Below are 21,736 nucleotides of genomic sequence, written 5' to 3'. Positions count from 1 at the left end.
TATGACGGAAATGACCGCGAGTTGAGTCAAGCGATAGGGGAGGGCAAAGTGACGGCTGAACGCTGCTTGTGGAGGTTTATTGAGTGACCGTTGAATGCATCCACATAATCCAAGTGGAGTTGTTGCTCCACGTAATGCTTTTGCTTGACTTAGCGACCGTGTTTTGCCGTCAAAGTGTTATCACAAACGACTCCAGAAAGTCTCATCTCGACATCCGCGTGGATATTTAGTTCGCCTTCTTAGTCCCCATCGCATAGAACGAAAGACAAAGAAGACCCGTATAGCCTTAACAGACTGTTGGTACAAGTGCTGTTAGCGAGGCCCATGACCGGTTCAGATAATCGTCACTGATGGTGCTGGTGGCCGTGAGCTGGAATTGAACTCGGGTCGCCGGGTTCATATCGCAGAGCTCAAACCACTACACTACTGCTCCCCATCGCCACAGACAGTCACACACATAGACACACGTGCATTTATGTTGTTATTGAGGTATCACAGTATTCCATAAGCAGTGCCATGGTGGCGAGACGTTAACTCCCTCGCCTGGTATGCAGAAGGTCATGGAGTTTGCATGTTCTCCCCGTGGTCGCGTAGATTTTTCTCCGGTTCCCCCCCCCCCCCCCCCACATTTAGAATCAACATCACGCGTTTTAGAGAATTTGGCTGCGATACATTTCCACATAAAGCCACTTCGTTGAGGTGTCGTTTGTGGCCAGGTCGCTTCTGGTGTAAAAATAATAATTATTGTCCAATAATTAAAACCTGGTTCCGGACCAGTTGGTCTGGATCCACTGATTTAGATGTGGATGGAATGTGCGCAGTGTCTCTGATCTCCTCGACAGAAATCTCGGGGGTTGAAATAAAAACTCGTTTCTCCAACTTATAAAACACTCTAACAATTACTGTATTTCACATGCTGGTTTTCACGATGAGATTATGCAATAGCTTTGATATGTTGTGCTTCGTTCCGCACACACGTTTTGTGTCGCGATTGCGCTATGTACGTGTGTATGTTGAACTTCTTTCGCACCGTACGCAGCCAACCGTGCTTATCGGAGGTGCCGTGTACAATACAAGCAACAAGGCGGGGAGAGAGGGAGGGAGGCCTTCCTGAGCTGTGCTGCGCAGTTTGTAACGCAAGTGTTATCTCAATAGGAACAGGAATCCAACACCTTCCGTGAACTCCGTGACACATCATTGCTGGCGCTGTCGTGAGCCTGAATCAACATAGCCACATCACGTCGTTCAATCGCATCATTGCATTGAACCCTTAGTGAATATCCTGCCGTACTATGGCAGTCACCGTCTCGAAGCACCTCGCGAGTTCACGGCAACCCCGAGGATGAAGGGCGCAACAATTGGGTGACGGTAAAACAAAACGTCAAAACCACATGTCCGTTGCCTTGTACATTAAACAAAACTAAATCCGTATTGAGCGCGCGCACTGGGCGGCATTTCGGGTCCTTCGCAGCTGAAGTGGCCCTCGGCCGGTCACGGCGGTGATGGAGAGTGCCGCGGGGCGGTGATGGAGAGTGCCGTGGGGCGGTGATGGAGAGTGCCGCGGGGCGGTGATGGAGAGTGCCGCGGGGCGGTGATGGAGAGTGCCGTGGGGCGGTGATGGAGAGTGCCGCGGGGCGGTGGTGGAGAGTGCCGCGGGGCGGTGATGGAGAGTGCCGCGGGGCGGTGATGGAGAGTGCCGTGGGGCGGTGATGGAGAGTGCCGTGGGGCGGTGATGGAGAGTGCCGCGGGGCGGTGATGGAGAGTGCCGCGGGGCGGTGATGGAGAGTGCCGCGGGGCGGTGATGGAGAGTGCCGCGGGGCGGTGATGGAGAGTGCCGCGGGGCGGTGATGGAGAGTGCCGCGGGGCGGTGATGGAGAGTGCCGCGGGGCGGTGATGGAGAGTGCCGCGGGGCGGTGATGGAGAGTGCCGTGGGGCGGTGATGGAGAGTGCCGCGGGGCGGTGATGGAGAGTGCCGCGGGGTGGTGATGGAGAGTGCCGCGGGGCGGTGATGGAGAGTGCCGTGGGGCGGCAGGGGAGCCCTCAGCGCTACGAACCGGACGGCCCGGGTTCGATTCCCGCTCGCGATCAACACCAGCCGTGACGATTATCTGAACCGGTCGTGGGCCTCACCTAGGTCGACTCAGCCTCAAATGAGTACCTGGTGCGATGTGTAAACATCGCCACTGGAGAGACAAAGGCGGCCGGGCGTGGTGCTGGCCACCCCCCCCCCCTTCGTGTGCCGTGTGGGTCTTCACAGGTGCTGCTCGCTAACAGCACTTGCACCTACGGTCTGTTACAGGCTACACGGGGGGGGGGGTGTCTTTGTCTTTGGTGAGGCGTGGGAGCCTCGCGGGTGGAGAGATGCGGAAATGCTCGGCTCGTTGGCCCCGTGGCCCGGCCGTGCCCGCCGGCCCGCTCGGCCTACGTGGTGACCGTGGCGGTCTGGCGACGGCTCCACCCTCCACTGCCCCCGGGGCCCGAGTCCCGTGACCGACGCGGCCCACGTGATGGCAGCAGCGCGTGCCTGTGTGTGCGCACACGTGACTTTGTGTGCGCACACGTGACTTTGTGTGCGCTCACGTGACTTTGTGTGCGCTCACGTGACTTACCCGCATTGTTCTTCACGGCAAAACCTGCAATGCAGCATTCTTAGCTGCTGGCTCACACAGAAAGAAAACTGTAAACGGTGATAGACGTTTCACTATCTAGCACCCTTAAATGGCGACATTGTCAAATTATTCTCTTTACAGGACCATAAACTCATTTCAGGGGGATTGGCTTTAAAATGCCCTGACATCAACACTTTGTGTTCTTCCGAGGGAGAGTTTTCTCTGACACAAAACCTTGGGCAATGAACAAACGACGAGGAGTATTTATAGGCAGATTCTCCAACTTTGTGTTCTTGAGATTTTAACAACAGCTTTATAAGGAAAGAGAAAGCGCCCTACTGAGAGACAAAGATCCCCCGTGTAGCCTTCACAGACTGTTGGGGAAAGTGCTCCTCGGGGAGCACCTATGAAGGCCAGCACGGCACACGAGGGGGTGGGTGGTCATCACCACACCCAGCCACCTTTGTCTCCCTCTTGTCCATGTTTACATGCCGCACCAGGTACTCATTTGAGGGCGAGTCAGATAATCGTCATTGGTGTTGGCCGTGAGCGTGAATCGAAATGAGGTAGTCGCGTTCATAACGCAACGTGCTAACAACTGCTGTACTACCGCTCCCCACTACAGAGAAACACAGAGCCAGAGACTGATTTGTGGAAATACAGACACGGAGAGACACAGACATTCGTGAGCAGAGAGAGGTGAGTGCGGATAGAGGACTCGTATGTTCATTAATTGCGTTTATGAACTTCAGTCCGTTATTGCTATGGGGCAGTGCCCACGATAACAAAAACAAGGGTGAAGAGTGCTCACCTGGGCTGGAGTATCGACTATGCCACCTGTGTGGGAGCGTCTGGGGTAGACACTGAGCTTCAGCGGAAACAGGCCACAGCAGCTGACACGTTCAGCGGTGAGTGACGTGAGCTAGAGGCTAGAGGCAGCCAGGCCGTTGCCAAGAAACATCTGGCAGTTCACCGGCGTCGGTTCAACCACGGATTACTGCTGATGAGACACTGAATACGAAAAAAATGGGTCCAGTGTTTTGCTTGTGTTGAACTAAGACTGCTAAAATGCACTCCCAGAAGGAAGGCCGTGTGGCTAATTGGATGTGTAGCTTTTGTTATTTTATAATGTGGAGACACAGATGGGAAGGAGGAGTCTTGTCTGCTTTTTACAAAGGGGCCAGAGCACCGCTGCTACTGCTGCTGCCCGCGTGATGGCGGGTGAGGTCTGCAATTTGGACGGAAAGAAAGTGGCCATGCAATCGATCACATAGCGCTAACCTCCAGCACTTTACCTGATTCCTATGACACGAGCGGACATGCAAATGGTTGAAAGCCTCGTAAGCAGTGCGTTACTTACGAAACAACCGCACTTACAAATCGCATAACCGACGCTGTTTCTTTTACCAAGGGGTGTGCGCTGAACGGCATGTTTTGCTATCTGGACGGACAATCTGCCTCGTCTGGAGCTGAGGCTATCAAGCCCTATTCAATTGGGACGGAGAGTTACAGTATTGACTCGGCTCAGCGTCGCTTTGCTGTAGAAGTTGACGGTTCGAATCCATCGGTCGCCCTGATTAGTACTGCGGCTGTGTTCACAGTACTACACGCCGTCTACTTCACAGAGAACGTTGCGGATCCCGGGGTCCCTCCGCTTTGCTTGGTGCTCTCTACTTTCTACCATGAGCAAGATAACTGTCAGATGTTGGCGCTCCTGTGAGACTCCTCTTTCTCCCGCTTGCGCCTGACCTGTTCCTCGCAGGTCGAGCCACAGCTGAGCCTCTCTCGTCCGCAAGACAGGCCAGAAGAGGGGGACGACGCCGCGAGGGTGGTGGACGGCACACGGAGCGTGCTGAGCCTCAAGGCCGTGCGCGCCCTGCTGGGCCTGGTGGCCGTTCTCGCCATCGCGTTTGCCGGTGTGCTCGCCGCTCTCATCGTCAACATCAAGGGTACGCCACGCACGCGGCCTCTCGCACGCTCGATACAGGTCTCCTATACGCAGTGACCTCGTTCGAGGTCTCCTACACGCAGTGACCCCGTTAGAGGTCTCCTACACACAGTGACCCCGTTAGAGGTCTCCTACACGCAGTGACCCCGTTAGAGGTCTCCTACACGCAGTGACCCCGTTAGAGGTCTCCTACACGCAGTGACCTCGTTAGAGGTCTCCTACACGCAGTGACCCCGTTAGAGGTCTCCTACACGCAGTGACCCCGTTAGAGGTCTCCTACACGCAGTGACCCCGTTAGAGGTCTCCTACACGCAGTGACCCCGTTAGAGGTCTCCTACACGCAGTGACCCCGTTAGAGGTCTCCTACACGCAGTGACCTCGTTAGAGGTCTCCTACACGCAGTGACCTCGTTAGAGGTCTCCTACACGCAGTGACCCCGTTAGAGGTCTCCTACACGCAGTGACCCCGTTAGAGGTCTCCTACACGCAGTGACCCCGTTAGAGGTCTCCTACACGCAGTGACCTCGTTAGAGGTCTCCTACACGCTGTGACCTCGTTAGAGGTCTCCTACACGCAGTGACCCCGTTAGAGGTCTGCTACACGCTGTGACCTCGTTAGAGGTCTCCTACACGCAGTGACCCCGTTAGAGGTCTCCTACACGCAGTGACCCCGTTAGAGGTCTCCTACACGCAGTGACCCCGTTAGAGGTCTCCTACACGCAGTGACCCCGTTAGAGGTCTCCTACACGCAGTGACCCCGTTAGAGGTCTCCTACACACAGTGACCTCGTTAGAGGTCTCCTACACGCAGCACGTTAACACCTCATGTCATCAGGTGCGAGCGAGCCGGCTATTGCTGCCCCACCACATAAAATAATAAAATGACTTTTTTCCATCCCATCAGCCACATTGCCTTGGTTCAACAACAGTGTTGATTCAACAAGAGCGACCTCTGACTCGGTTTCGAAATTCAGTGTTTCATCTGCAGAATCAGGTTTGCTTAAACCATTGCTGGTGAACTGCCAGAACTTGTTTTATTAACAAGGACCCTCTCTGTTAGATACGGGTCCGAGTTCGTCGCAAAAAATATATAATGTGCAACGCGGAACAATCACGAGCACTACGGAACAAAATTAGTTTGTGTTGTGTATTTTATAGTTTATTTTCGAATCCAGCACCTATAACTAACAGAGATGTTCCTTACTTAAGCGAGACTGACTCTGCTGATGAGACTTTTAGGAACGTGATGGAGTCAACAGTTTTCGTGTGCCAACCACCTGCATGAAATACCATTGTCATTCATATATTGATCATCAAGGTGCGTGCGTTGCAGTCATGTCCCCCTTGGGGGTTTACGAGCCCCGGCCCCCTGTCGCGTCTGTAGGCAAGGTGCCGCCGCCCGTGTGCCAGACTGATGTGTGCGTCAGCGACGCGAGGCTCATGCTCAACTCTATGGATCCCACCGTGGAACCGTGCCAGGTATGGAGACACGTGCCCGCCACAGTGGCGTCACCATGGTCGTTGTGGAGAAGATCATTAACGAGATGGTTAAGCGGACGATGCGCCTCCGTCCCATATCCATATCTCCACATAAAACATTTGCTCAAGCCATCGGCCGCACGGCCATCTGGGAGTGCGTCGTTTCAGCGATGTAGTTGCAGAACAACAACCACAATTTATCATTCTGCAGCATTGAATCAGTTCGAGCAAACCCTGCTGCGGTTTTGACACATACAGGGTCTCATTGGCAGAGTGTGAGGCTGGGTGGGCTGGGCTCACTTTGCAGTGAGTCGTGGGATCGGCTGCGATGCTTCGTGTCAACCCACGAGGACGAGTAGCACTCCCCAATTGTGACCGCTGGTCTCGCCGTTTGCATCGCGCGAGGCGATCTCAGCGCCACCACCACTGTTTTTGTCGCAGGACTTCTACGCGTACGCGTGCGGCGCTTGGCAACCCAATGAGCGGTTGCCCGGGGGTACCGCCAGCTGGAATCAACGCAACGTCACGTGGAACGGCAATCTCAAGTTCCTGCGCGACATCTTGGGTGGGTGCTGCCCGCCTCCTTTCCGAATAAAGATGAAAGTATATATCTGTACACAACCCACCAGCCGCACGACCTTCTGGCAGTGCGTCTTAGCAGGAGCATTGGGCCAATAAAAGTCAACTGTGGGCCAGTTTCTAAACTCGGTGTCACATCAGCAGGATTAGGCCTACTTGAACCAATGCTATGAGTTGCCGGATGTTTAAAGGCAAGGACCCTCACTGTAACTCACTGTAATAAATGGGTCCGAGTTTAGCGCAAAACTCCAATACATAACATTAAATAGCCTTCTGGTCATCTTGCAGAAGAGCAGGATTGGGAATTTCATGAATCTCTACGTAATTCATCAACCATTGCAAACTTCATCCACATTTCCATCATTAACTTGATTGGCAACATCATTTCTATCTTCATTTATCTTCCTCAACATAATCATTCACACAATCATCGTTCTAATATCACTCGCCACTGATGTTAGCCATGGCCGGGAATCAACCTCAGGTCGCTAATTTCATAGCGCCGTGTGCAGACCACTATGCCACCACTCCACTCAGGTCTTATTTGGTTCATGATGTCGTGCTCGGGTCACACGCAGTTTTAGAACTGGGGTTGTTAAACAACAACCACCGCTAAACCAGTGACCGTTTGTGTCATCGGTTAGCGATTCCAAAAGCCAGGAACTGACAACCGTTTTCTGTGGAGTTCAAGCAATGACCGCACCGATTGGCACGCGTGGATGTACAAACGGCAGCACGGCGCAGCTCCTGGTTGGCCAGCGGCAAGCGTATTCCAGTGCCTCGGCCGAACCCAGTCCCCACGTGGTGCGGTCGCGCCTCGGCAAGATGAAACGGTAAAGGCCCAGCCCCCCAATTGCTTGATCACACCACTGCTCGTTGAAACGTTTCCACTGGGGGGAGTTCTGGAAGGGATGTGTTCTCCTCTTCCACGCTCTACGAGACGCGTTGTACCCACACTTTACTCCATGACACGCAACCTGCCCATCGACGAACTGGAGTGTCCATTCATACCGCTCGGTGGACAGAGGTGGTGAGATTACAATAGACTTGCCCCATGGTTTCAACTGCCGTGCCACACGATGGAATCGAACCACTTCCTCGACACTCAAAGACACACACACACACAGGGCTGTGTGTGTGTGTGTGTGTTCATCGTTATGCGTGGTTTTACTTGCAGTTAACCAGCAACCGGGTTTGTTCTCATTTTTACAACGCGGTTAGTGGCAGTGAAAGGGAGACGTTTTTAACACCCCCCCCCCCCAATCACCACCCCCGTGCTTTCCTTCACCTTCAACCTCTCGTCTCAAATTCGGATTCTGTGCCCTGGCTAAATAAAGTACAACGTTCAAGCGTATTCTCCCGCCACGTAAAGGGGGGCTCACAGTACAAAAAAAGAGGCGTTCGGGATTTTTAAAATCCAATATATTTCAATTCCGCATCCTTGAACACCTCCCAATACAAACGTTTGTGGATCTAGGTCAGGGGTCGTCAACTTGCGGCTCTTCTGCTTCCACCTTCTGGCTCTTTGGCTGCCCCCTTGCGGGCAGCCGTTTAAAAAAAACTTAAATCTTTAACGTAATTTCACGTAAAGATAATTAATTAAACATGGCAGGCAATGGGTTGCGATGGAATGTCTTGGTGGCAACAAAATGTACAACAGTCAAATTGTATTGTTAAGGGAGAAAAAAAAAAGGGCCCAATTTATTCCATCATCTATTTTTGTGTATTTAAGTCAGACTGTGTGTTGTCATCTGCTGTATACCTGCTGTGTTTGTGTACAAGTGGCAGTGCGTGTGATGCGGCTCTAAACCTGTTTTGGTCAAAGACAAAAACTAAACAAATGTCTCTTCTTCTTTGAAAGGTTGCCGACCCCTGCCCTAGATACTTCGTAGGTCTATCTACCTACAAACTATCTACCTGCCCTAGATAATTTGTAGGACTTGACTATCACTGTGCCAAATGTAAATGTTGTGTTCCCTTTCGAGAGCACCGTCGGAATGTACATCGCTCGCGGACTCGCGGCCATATTCATTCAAGTATGCGTTGATTTTTGACGTCGTGAATATTAATGACTGCGAATGAATTTGTGTTGCAGAAAATGTCACCTTCTCCGCTGATCAGTCGTCAAACGCCGACGCACAGACGTTCTACCGCGCGTGCATGAACCAGGGGCGCATCGCCGAGCAGGGCGCCCAGCCCCTGCGTGACCTCATGGACGGAGTACGCCTTCCGCTAAGCGTGCACGCAAACATAGTGGCCGAGCGAACGGAGTACGCCTTCCGCTAAGCGTGCACACAAACATAGTGGCCGAGCGGACGGAGTACGCCTTCCGCTAAGCGTGCACACAAACATCGCGACGTAGCGGACGGAGTACGCCTTCCGCTAAGCGTGCACACAAACATAGTGGCCGAGCGGACGGAGTACGCCTTCCGCTAAGCGTGCACACAAACATCGCGACGTAGCGGACGGAGTACGCCTTCCGCTAAGCGTGCACACAAACATAGTGGCCGAGCGGACGGAGTACGCCTTCCGCTAAGCGTGCACACAAACATCGCGACGTAACGGACAGGGCACTCCTTCCACTAAGCATGCACACAAACATAGCGACGTAGCGGACGGAGTACGCCCTCCGCTAAGCGTGCACACAAACATAGTGGCTGAGCGGACAGAGTACGCCTTCCGCTAAGCGTGCACACAAACATAGCGACGTAGCGGACAGGGCACTCCTTCCGCTAAGCGTGCACACAAACATGGTAGCCTAGCAGCAACAACAACTGCTTCTATCAACAGGAATCCCTAATTACAGTGCTAATCTCCTTAATATAAACTCACTCTAGTAAGCAATTAACGCATAAATGGAATCACAATAGCATTACAATTCCCGATTCATTACTAACACACACAATTCCTTAAGGATGGCCTATTTTCACAAACTAATACTGTAGATAGATAGATTACTACTGGAGATAAATAGATTCACCTTATTACCTTATTACATACCTTATTACACTAACCAACCCTGCCAATCATAACCATCAACCAGTACTCAACTCTCATTATTAATAATAATTCTTGATAAAATAGTTACAGTGGCATGGATATAAATACAATCTTTGTTTAAAATTAGGCCAGAGTCTGTAAGAGGTGTCGGGGTGCCTAATGGGATCAATATTTGGCATTGACTTAAAGCTTTCGTGATTGCAGGAATTCATATTCTATGGGTCTTTCGGTAAAGCCACGTAGATAGAACAAATAATAAAATGATAAAAATATTAACAATATCACGACGTTTCGATCGCAACACAAGCAATCGTCATCAGGTCAAAAATATTGTGGGAGAGCTGCTGAGAATATATGGTGGGAGCGCTTTTAAGGCAGGGAGTTGTAAAGGTTTGAGATGGGTGTAGCCCAAGGATCAGTGGGCGGGGCTAGAGATGAAATTTGCATGTAAATATAAAATTTCTCCGATCTTACATTTACATGCAAATGTAATCTCTAGCCCCGCCCACTGACCCTTGGGCTACATTAGTAAATGGCGGCTTGCCATCCTTTTCCACCTCCATGTGGCGATGGCTCTTTCCGAGCTCTCTCTCGCTTACATTTACAAGCAAATGTCTTACATTGACATGCTAATCTCTCACAATACAATGGCCACCCCCACAGCTTCGTTTGTCAAGATTTCTCTGATCGTACACCCACAGTATTTGAGCACAGGCCCTAAGTTCGAAAACATTAAGCGGACAGCAACGGCCACCACTATCATAGTTGCAATAGATTGGAGTGTAACGCGTAGCTGTTATTATACCAGCCAGGGGACAAGTGACGCTGGTGGGAGGGAATTCCAAAGTGGGGCAGTGTGAGGGAAGAAGCATAAAGAGAAGTGTTGTGTGACCTGTACTGTGGTGGGTGAGTGGGTGGATGAGTCTGTTGTTGTGACCTGCAGTATTGGTGAGTAACTGGGTGGGTGAGCTAGTGAGAGTGCTGTTGTAAGCTGCGGTGTGATGGCTGAACACAGTGAGGATGAGAGGAGGCATTGATTCTGCTAGACCGAGTCCTCCACGTGCTGGAATGACTCTACAGCAGCAGCAGCAGCACGGCGGCTAATAACAACGATGTGAACAGGAACGTGTGCCGCTTTATTCACCTAAATTCTTTTTATTTCACCAGGTAAAGCTGTGTATCTTTTTTTCAGAAGCGACCTGGCTATCACAAATTATAGCTCAACCAAGTGTGCTTATCATCACGTAGAAATTTATAGCAGCAAAATACTCTAAATGTGGAGGGAAAAATCTTGAGGACCCGGAGAAAAATTCACACAACCACGGGGAGAGAGAAACACGCAAACCCCAAATATCACGGGCGTCAGGGTTGGGATCCGAGCCACGACCTCCTGTATATCGGGCGAGGTTGTTGACATCTCGCCACCGTGGCACCCCACTGAAGGAAGCGGGGATCAAGCGACTGCCTCTGACTCACGCCGGCTTTACCCTGTGCTCTGTGACAGCTCGGCGGCTGGATGCCGACACCCAACAAGACCACGAATCTCACCGAGTTGTTGACCAACACCACCCTAAACTTCCTGTTGCCAGCGCTCTTCAATGCCCACGTGGTGCAGAGAGGCTCCAAGGATAAGCTCTTTCTCGAGGTAAGCACACACAGGATGCGCTCGTTGCCGAGACACGGTCGTTGCCGAGATGTGGAATCGACGAGTGAAGTTGACGGGGAGCCTTAACCGTGGTAGTAGCAATAGAAGGGTGAGAGGGAGGCGACTGACCGCCGGTGAGCGAGTGGCTGGAGTGAACCGGTGAGTGCTGGATCATCAATCACGCTGACTGCGTTGCATTGATTGTATGTCCAGTGCAGCAGTGTTGTTGCAACTAAGTGCTGCACCCCAGATATGAGAGCAGCAGGATTTCAGCTTCAACTGAATCCTGATTTGTGTAAAGCAGCAGCAGTGACCATGGCTCAGAGTTAACGAGGCTTTAGCATGGAAAAGGAAATGAAGATTATTTTTCACTGCCTTGATAGCCAGATGAGTGACACAGCCATTCCATGACAGCCCAGATGAGATTGTTGTGCTCAAGCACGATTTATGGTTGTACTCTGGATAAAGTAATTACCGTTATACATTGATGGTAAAAACTGTGGAATTGCCAGCCTTACACATTAGTTTGTCATGGTTTTTTAGTTGAACGTGACCTGGTATTTTTTTTCACCCCAATCCAGACTTGTTTCACATCAGTGGTGTTTGACAGTAAAGTAATAGAAATGTATCTGAAGTTAGCTAATTGTGATGGTCATCTAGTGTGTACTAAATCCTTCATTTAACAGAGAATTGATAATTTCACTGACAACATTAATGCTGCTGTGTCTGATTTTATTGCGCATTCACGCACGCACACATACACACGCACACACACACGCTTCAATGTGTAAAAACACACATGACATGCATACACAAATGCGCACGCACAAACCCAACGCAGCTTTCTCACCCGGAGCTCGGGCTTCCCTCGGAGTACTTGACGAGCAACGCGACCCCGCAAGCCCTCAAGGTGATCGCCGCGGCGCTGCCGTCCCCGCACGGAGCGCGCTCGCCGCTCGTGCCGCTCCCACTGCACCAATGCGCGCACCGCAGCGTGCCGCGCTGCCGGTACCCGCGGCGATGTGCGCCGGATTAACGGAGGAGGCATTCCAGCCGTGTTTTAAAATACAGGAGCATGCAACACAGTGATAATAATTGAGTACATTTGATATTTGTGCCATCCTTATAGCGGAAGGCCATCACGAAGGCGCTGTGTTGCACAGGCACAGTCTGCAGTAGTTTGACAGTCGAGGGCGATGTTGCTACTGTGTGTCTATTCCCAACGAGAGTCATTTTTTAATTGGGCAAATGAGGACCATGCCGCCGGCACACAGTGGCGTCCTCATTTCAAATGACGTCAGGGGATTTTTAACGTCTGCTGCAATGCAAACGGCGCGTAGTGTTTTCCGCTCAATAAACAGCGCGGCAGTAACCAGGCAGGGCTCTCGGATTGGTACCACACACCTCTGCAAATGCGCTACCGCCGGGCCGTGTGACCACGCGAGCCGTTGTCACGGGGTGGTCTGCACAGGTGCGGGCCACTTATCTGCACTACATGGTGCGCTCGGCCGTGCTGCTGGGCCAGAGCCTGGGGGACGCGCGGCTGCACATGCAGGAGGTGCTGAGCTTCGAGTCGACGCTGGCCTCCATCGTGGCCCGGACTCGGGACCCTGCCGAGCCCAGCGAAGTGACGTTGGATCGCTTGCAAGTGAGGAAATGGGTCTGTGCCGCGTGCTGCTCTGTTTTCCGCCTTTTGTGACGGCCAGGCTTGTGCACAACGGGCTTCTGGGAACCTTGCGAACCCTCGCTCTGGCGTGAGGAGCTCACTCCTCTCCCTCTCTCTCTCTGCTCCGGCGGGTTTCGTTGTCAAGAGCATTTTGCAAATGTGCCTGTGGCGTTAATGTGGCTGTGCGCGACGGTGCACCACGCCGGCATGTCTCAGAAGACCAATGACGCATCTGCCGCGGTATAAAGAGCAACTCCCCGTTCAGTCTGCCTGCCCGTCAGTCTTGCACCATCCTCCAATACCCGATAATGTCAGCTTCTTATATGCGTCTCTGTAATGAAGCAGCGATCATTTTGAATGTGGCTACGTGGTGATTTTAAATACAATCGCACCTCGATCAACAGGACTGGCTGATCATATATGGTGACCAACTTACGGCAGAGTTGACACGTGGACAGGTGGAAATATGGATAGACGAGCTGAGAGACGCTTGCACGATGCCATGAACAGGCACACGGACGCTTACACAGATGGGATCGGGTATGGACACATGTCCACCTCTTGCGATAAAGACACTGTAATGCCGTAGTATGGTTGGCTACGTGCGGTGCGAAAGAAGCCCAACATACATACAAATTGCACCTGCATTAAAAAAAATGTCAGTGTAAATGAAAAATGCCTCTGTAAAAAGACAAAACGAGCTTTTAGTTTTTCCTCGTTTTCCCTCTGCAGGCCATTGCTCCATTCATCAACTGGCAAGCGTATCTGCACAAGGGAATTCCAGGCGGCTTTCCTCAGGAGGCGGGGCTCCTCGTGTCCTCCACAGCTTACTTCGAAAACCTCACCTCGCTCCTCAACCACACGGACGCTACGTACGCTCACGCGTGCACCGCTCGGCACACCTTTTTATTGGCTCACGGACGCCGCGCTCCAGCAAAACCGGCACATCGACTCGCGATGCAGTGAACACGTCGTGTAGTAATGTTTTATTTTGCGCGTTGCATCTTTTGTGGAAGAAAAATTGCGTCTCAAAAACACCGTGAACGTTGTGACGCGCAAAGGCCGTGGGAAGCCACAGACAAGCGCTCGCGAAGACAGAACCGTGCACTACCACCAACAATGACTTCATTCATTTTGTTTCAGCAGGGGAGAACACGAGAGACACCGGGATGAGTCTAATTTGCAAGAGTTGACGCGGGGCATCGATCTGCCAGCCAGTAGGGGGCAATGCTTGTTGCCGCATGTGTAATCCCAGGAGAGTAATTTGCTGGTCAATTTATAATTTGGCAAATTTTGGCCTTGATGCCGGTGGTGCACAATGGTCTGCTCTTGCGAATGATGCTAGGGCATCATTAAGTCTGCTGTGAAACAAGAAGGCGCGTATTTTTTTCTGGCGGCTGCCTGATGATGCTGGTTGTGTAACTACGGAGCAAAATGTTGGGCTCATTTGTGAAATGTTGTGAGATTGCTCACCAACGCGAAGGTGGTGCTGCCGGAGCAGAGATACATTGGCCACGTTTGTTCGTCACGTGACAACTTTATCCGTTGGCCATGTCAGGTGGAGGATGGTTTATAACGCACATTTTACTGAGGTGAATCTCACCCCGAAATCAACAATGAATCGGGCGTGTAGTGTTATTGTTGTTATTGCAGCCGCAGTCATAATCAGGGCGGCCGCTGCATTTCCACCGTGAACCACTACAACAAGCGGAGGTGGAAGTACCGCTAGGCCATGTCACCTCTCAATCGCCCGAGTTCTGTGGTCCTATATGAGAATGTTTGGCCGACTCCATGAGTGAGTGTTCTATACGTGTGGGAGGAAAGCGGATCCCTCGGAGTAAACCCACGTGTGCCACGGGGGTAACACTCGATCCCCGTACAGATGGAAACGAATCCACTTGCTGCACTGCCATTGTACCCTGCAAGCCAGGAGATGACAAAGCACTATGCCCATGGGTAGGGAGAGAACTCTGTAAATGTGTGTGCCTGTAAGCAAAGCAGGGCACATCTCCTTGTGAGCGTGATGAGATTGTTTGAGTTATATCAACGGGTGCCTAGTCACATGGCACAGGAGCACGACGTGGGGTCGGCGTAGGCATTGTGGGGCATTGTGGGGCATTGTGTGATCACCGTATCACCGTTGCTCACTCGCGCCTGCAGAGATATGGAGGCATGGAGTGGATTTAGTTTACAATGTTATCTGAAAAAAACAGAGACTGTGTCTTCAGGAGGAAGGGTGACGCAATGGTAACGCTCGTGCCTCACAACAAGAAGGCCCCAGGTTCGATTCCCCACTGGGGCACCTTTCAGTGTAGAGTTTGTGTGATCTCCCCCTGCTCTATGTGTGTGTTTCCTGCAATAGCAACAAAATATATACGGTCTAGCTGGTATTGGCCAAACATCCTCAAAATGACTCAACCGGGATTACACGCAGCAACGTTGCAGCCTACCGTGGCACACGTGGCAGGGTCTTGTCAGTACCAAACGAGATAACGTCGAGGTTTGGGACCGATAGCCAATGGGCGTTGTGCAAAATCAATAATCTTTTGCGATGTGCTGTGTCAATTCACACCCTGGACACCCTTGCAAAGCAGATGTTCACATCTCGAGGGTTTTTTGGGTGAAATATTTGTAACGAACTAATATAAATTATATCTATGGGACCTTTTTGCCAGTATCAAAACTGATGAAGAATAAGAACAGGTTTTACCCTTACTGGCAATAAAACAGGAGGAGTTGAGATGTTCATATTTTTTGCAAGGAACTAAGTCTGCATTAACCACACACTTGTGGCGAAACAAACATACTCTGATAACAGTGGTCTACAGCCAGAATGCTTCCCAAATAAATGTAGTCCAACTTGACTAATTATGGGCCACTGAGAATGAAAATGATACTTAAAATTGTTGATTGGCTCTAGTTTTCAAGATATGCTAATGGGTCAGTATATACGACCCTTGACTTGGGAATGGTGGAGGATAAGTGAGTTATAAAGGGAAGGGATTTCAATTTCAACCAGAAATCACTAAAATACATCTAAATTTTGGAGCTTTCGTGACTGCAGGAATTATTCTTTGGTTCTTTCGGTAAAGTCACGTATAAAGATAAAATAATAAATTAAATAATAGCATACGACGTTTCGATTGCAACACAAGCAATCATCATCAGGTATAAATGAAATAGCAATAAAACTAGTGTTCTGGTTAGATAAATGAAATAGCAACAAAAATCTAACCAGAAAACTAGTTTTCTGAAATCATGCAGTGTCGTGCTCTCTTATTTGTCAGTGTTTGATTTTGCAAAGGACACATTTTTGTTTAGCCAAAGTGAGCAGAGATGCCTCGTACTTGTGTGAGCAAAGCAGATCACTTCTGCTATGTTTGTGGTGAAGTGACTTTTGCATCACAAAGCGCAGTATCACCACTATGGTTAAGAAAGCCTATCACCTCTATTATTGCTGCAAAATTTGAGATCAGGACAAGACGTGGGCCCCACACATTTGCTGCAACACTTGTGCAACAGATCTTTGTGGTTGACAGGAAAAGGAAATCTATGCCTTTTGCAGTGCCAATGATTTGGAGAGAGCCAACAGATCATATCAGCAATTGTTACTTCTGCATGAGGCCTCCAGTTGGGAAAGGTGTGTCAAAGAAGAAAAAGTGGACTGTGCATTATCCAAACATTCCATCAGCTATATGCCCAGTACCCCACAGAGAAGGACTGCCAGTTCCTGATGCACCAGAATCATTCTCACTTGAGTCAGACGAGGAAGAGGATTAAACTTCTGGTCCTGAACCATCAAGGTCACATGACCCAGAGTTTCTCCCATCCTCCTCTGAACCACACCTCATAACACAAGGTGAACTTAAAGACCTTGTCAGGGATTTGGAACTACCCAAGAGTAAGGCAGAGCTATTGGGCTCCAGGCTGCAGCAGTAGAATCTCTCGGCAGGTGATGTTTGGGTTTCCATGTTCCGTGACCGTCAAAATTATCTTGTCCCATTCTTCTTCATGGAAGGTGATCTTGTAGCCTGCAACAACATCGATGGTGTGATGTCAGCCCTCAACATCGTTCATGATCCAGATGAGTGGATAATGTTAATTGATTCATCTAAAATTTGTCATAAAGCTGTTTTGTTGCATAATGGCAATGTTTTGCCATCAATTCCAATTGGTCATGCAGTCCATATGAAGGAAACCTATGACAACATGAAACAATTTTTGAGGTGCATGAACTATGACCAACATCAGTGGCAGCTTTGTGGCAAATTGAAGGCTGTTGCTCTCTTGCTTGGTCTGCAGGTTGGATACACAAAGTACCGCTGTTTTCTCTGCGAATGGGATAGTCGTGCGAGAGATTCCCACTACATCAAGACAGATTGGCCACTCCGACAGTCATCAGAGCCTGGGAGGAAAAGTGTTCAGCATCCACCACTTGTTGAATCAAGGAAGATTTTGTGACCACAGCATGGAAAGCCTTCCAGTTAGTGGCAACACATTTTCTCGGAAACAACAAGACAGACAACTACAGGGAGTTGGTGGAAAACCTCCTCAAGGCTTATAAAAGTCTTGGTTGCAACATGTCACTCAGGATACATTTTTCGCACTCTCATCTAGATTTCTTCCCACCGAACTGCGGAGCAGTGAGCGACTTGGTATCATGTAAAGCGAAAAGACCGAGGTTTACAATTTATGAGTAAAACTCTACTATCTACACAATATACACAGATGTAAAATATTAAAACTTAAATATCTTGGGAACAGTAGCCAATCAGTTGTTTTAATGGTCACATTTGAAATCAGCACATCAAAATAATAAACAGCACATTTCATCTCGGAAGCAGACGACGTCTAAAACATTGTAGAGCAGTGTAATTTTACATGCATTGTCCTTGAAGCTGATTGGCCTGCACCATAGACAGCCTTCTGTATGGCCCAATAGAAATGAGCTGTCCACCAGGCTGCTTAATTCCAATTCGGCGAATGCCGGCGACGAAACGTGCCCTCCTGCCTTACCCCTTGCCGTTGTTAGCGTGCCAGCGAGTGCCGTGGTCGCGTGTGTGCGTGCGTGCGGTGCGCTACCCGCAGCGTCGTGAGCGGCTACGTCCTCTGGCGGCTGGTGCAAGCTATGTCTCCCGCGATGGACGACAGCTTCAGCGCCCCTCACCGACAGCTGCAGGATGCCGTGGCCAACGCGCAGACGGTGAGCTCCGCTCGCGGCTGAATAACCGCCCGGAGAAGCGGAGCGGCTTGCGAGTTGCACATCCTGGCTTGGGGAGAGGGGAGGTGTTGGCTGACTCGGGTCGATGAAAGTTACGACATCTGGTCGAGCAGTTGTTACAGCAGCATTAGTTTAGCGCAACGATCTTTTGGACAACGTTTTTACAGGAGGGGTGATTTGTTTACCTTTCTTGAACTTTGCACTTCCATCGTGTTTTTGTATTGTTTGTTCTAACATGCCTACCCACCCCTACTGGACATCTGTGAAAAAGAGCTTAATTCCTCCAGTATACATAAATATTCCGATTAAATTTTATTATTCTGCTAAGGATATCCCGATTGAGTCATGTGCGGTGTAAATTTTTTAATTTGGCAAATTTGGACTCTGACGCCGGTAGCACGCGATGACCCTACTCTCACGGGATCTTTAGCGGCCGGCGCGTACTATGTTGCGGTTAATGCACCCGCCAGTAATGACCGGGGCAGGTGCCGGATTTCGCGCTCTGGCTGGGCTGTTGCGACGCAATGACAGCACCGTGCTCCTCCCGTGTGCAGAATTACAGTGCGGCACGCTGGGAGTTCTGCATGGAGAAGACGAACTGGGCCATGCCCTACGCCCTGGGCGACATCTTCTTCTTCGCGACGCGCCTCGAGCAGACGACCGATGATGTACGTGGACGCAAAGCACAGGAACAGACGCGCGGACAAAACACCCCTAGCACGGAGCAATACGCAAACTGTTATCCCACTGTCAGACTGTGAACTCACGATGGCTACAGCCCCACGCTGCTTTGCCTCTTGTCCAGTTGCCTTCAGCACAATTCCCATAACTCACTCATTGCTGGTCGATGGCCTCCTTTTCGCTCTTCTACCGCTGCGACTGCTGCTGCTGCTGCCACAGTGGTTCCTGTTCCTGTGAACTTCACCCGTCGATTCCTCTTCCTGTGTCGAAGACTCGGTCTGCCAGACACTGACCGTTTCATCTTGTCGACACTGTTAAACCTTCACCACAATCCAGGTCAACACACTTACCCACCCACTCACCCCACTCACCCAACCACTCGGCACACTGCAGGTCACCAACACTTACATTTCTGCTTCGTCCCTCGCGCTGCTCCGCTCTGGAATCCCCTCCGATCGTCTATTTTTCCTGGTTCTCGTAAAAAAACCTTCATCAATTCAAGAAACGTGTTGACTCTTATCTATTTTGCAACGTTGACCCTGCTGTTGTTGCTCTCCACTTGACAGTTTGAGCGTTGGGGCGTGTGCTCAGCGATTTTGTTTTAAAGAAAGCGACCACTTCCCTGTGATGCTCAATAACCAATGCCAATAACCGCCATTCCCCAATAAGTGACGGTGACGTCACCACGGCGCCTGCGCCAGGCCAGGTGCACTTTCAGGCCACGTGAAAGGTCGAAGGCTCGTTGACAGGAGGTCTGAGATGACCGGTAGATGCACACCACCTGTGCCCCCTGCTGTGCCAACTTGCTGCATTTCAGCCGCCCGGCGCTTCACTCGTTGTTGTGAGCGTCGCTGCTCTGCCCTCGTTGTTGTTGGAGGGTGACTGCCTCCAACTGTCGACAAGTCTACTCAGCTCCACGTCCTCCCGTGCCATATCAGTCTTCTTCAGCCCATGTCGTAGCCCCCTCTATGCGGAAAAAATAGAAGCTGCTTGGGCATGGCGGTGGCTGGGCATGCGGGCTACATGACCCAGCCAACGCAGCCTTGCCTGCTGTAGGAGCTCACCGATGGGAATGTGTCCAGAACTTTTAAGGATTTGTGAGCTACTCACACTTTCCCTCCTGGTTAAACCCAGGATGGATCGCTCAATATCACCACCCCTTGCTTGCTTCATTGCTCGCTAACCGAACAGGACAGTGATTACAGTCTATGCAGTGATATAAACATATATTTATATAGTATATAGATATTTATAGTCGTATTGGTCCAGAATGACTTCGCGAATGCAAGTCCAGGAAAATCTCTGTTCTCCGGCATATATGGGGATTGGAGGGTGCCGGTTAACCAAACATGCCGGTGACCTGCGAGTCGTACTTATGGTTCACCACATTTTCCAAGGACATACAATTTTTACGAAAGATGCTTAGCCTACGTTTTAACTATGATATAATAAATAAAATACTCTTTTACAGAGAGGTACTCACCGGTCAATTGTAGAGCATCTTTGTCGTGCAGCACCGTATCTGAAGCTCCCATGAGCAGCAGATTGATGATCAGTGCACGGCAAGATGCCGGATGGCTTTCGGGATTTTTCTGGATAAATGAAGGAAGATTAGTATGACAGGTGCCAGTTAATAGAGCATTCCGGATGGTAAAGTGGTGGATAACATAGCTTTTCCTGTACACACAATGACAGACAAATTCATTGAAAAGTGTTCATTCTAAAATGCTTGCATGGGTGATGCTAAAGCAAAATACCGGACTTGAAATTGATCATGGATTCAAACCCCATTTGTAAGGTCTAAGAATCGTCATTATTTATTTACCCAGGATAACCATACGGATCCAAACACTAATTTTCACAAATGTCCTGCTTTGCGATGTTTGTCCAACACCAATGGCATTGTATTTCTTGTTCGCTGTGGGAGGAAACCGGAGAACCCGTAGAAAACCAATGCAGAACAGACGAAGAGCATTCAAACTCCACACAGAAAGTCCCCGCGTTGAAAATCGAACCCAGGTCCTTGTGCTATGAGGTGCAAGTGTTTATTGTGTTACCCTGTCGCCCTCTGGATTTGGCCTGCAGTACCTTTGTAAATGGTATAATCATGGCCACCTCGCGAAAAGTCATTGAGATGGCAGTCCGCAGTGAGGCTACGTGTCATTTCCACCTTCAAATCACTGTAATGGTTTACGTTTCACGCGGATGCAAATCCATTTAATGATATATTTATTTACATTTGCACTGCGACTCCTTAGGTGAAAGAAATCATCAACAATGTCCGCTTCTCGTTCCAAACCACTCTGACGACGCTGACCTGGATGGACAACAAGACGCGGGACGATGCCCGGGACAAGGTCAGTGGCGGCAAGGGCACGGCCCCCCCCCCGCCCCCCCCGCCCCCCCCCCGCCCCCCCTCGCCCCCCCCCTCGCCCCCCCCTCGCCCCCCCCTCGCCCCCCCCCTCGCCCCCCCTCGCCCCCCCCCTCGCCCCCACCGCCGCAGGGGCACCATCGTCGCCCTCCACGTCGTCGTTCACCGTCGTGCGCCATGTTGCCGTCGCTCCGTCTCCGCGGCGGCCGAGTTGCTTGTGTTACGGAAGTAGCGGTCCGGTACGGTAACGACGACGTTGTAGTCATGCGTCGCCGCGGTGGCGGCGGCGGCGGCGGCTGCAGCCGTGGGCGTGGATCGGTCGGCGCTTCGAGTGGAAGGGGCGCTGCAGCGTCAGCCGCCGAGTGCACGGGTCGGATCTCGGTGGGGTTGGCGGCTGTCGAGAGTCGGGCTCCGCCCCAAACCCCGACAAGAGTGAATTCGTCGCTCACTTCCACAGACGACCACAGAGCACTCCCATTTTGATATCGGTTGCGTAACAATTATTTAGCAACCCTGGTTCATATTAATTTCCACTGGCCA

At 50.8% G+C, this 21,736-nt stretch overlaps 1 protein-coding gene across 1 annotated transcript in view; it reads left to right on the top strand.

Moving 5' to 3' along the window:
* Nucleotides 1–21,736, top strand: part of LOC133342833 (endothelin-converting enzyme 1-like) — a 56,079-nt gene that overhangs the window by 20,974 nt on the left and 13,369 nt on the right. Inside the window, 11 exon segments of the mRNA XM_061552143.1 lie at nt 4,372–4,558; nt 5,939–6,033; nt 6,475–6,598; nt 8,708–8,832; nt 11,117–11,257; nt 12,099–12,167; nt 12,729–12,905; nt 13,656–13,795; nt 18,012–18,126; nt 18,699–18,812; nt 21,084–21,182. Coding sequence (XP_061408127.1) covers nt 4,372–4,558; nt 5,939–6,033; nt 6,475–6,598; nt 8,708–8,832; nt 11,117–11,257; nt 12,099–12,167; nt 12,729–12,905; nt 13,656–13,795; nt 18,012–18,126; nt 18,699–18,812; nt 21,084–21,182 — 1,386 coding nt within the window.

The sequence above is a fragment of the Lethenteron reissneri genome, chromosome 16 (genome assembly GCF_015708825.2).
Source record: "Lethenteron reissneri isolate LAM-NWPU_2019-01 chromosome 16, ASM1570882v1, whole genome shotgun sequence".
NCBI classification, from domain to species: domain Eukaryota; kingdom Metazoa; phylum Chordata; class Hyperoartia; order Petromyzontiformes; family Petromyzontidae; genus Lethenteron; species Lethenteron reissneri.
This window is presented reverse-complemented; position numbering and strand designations above follow the sequence as displayed.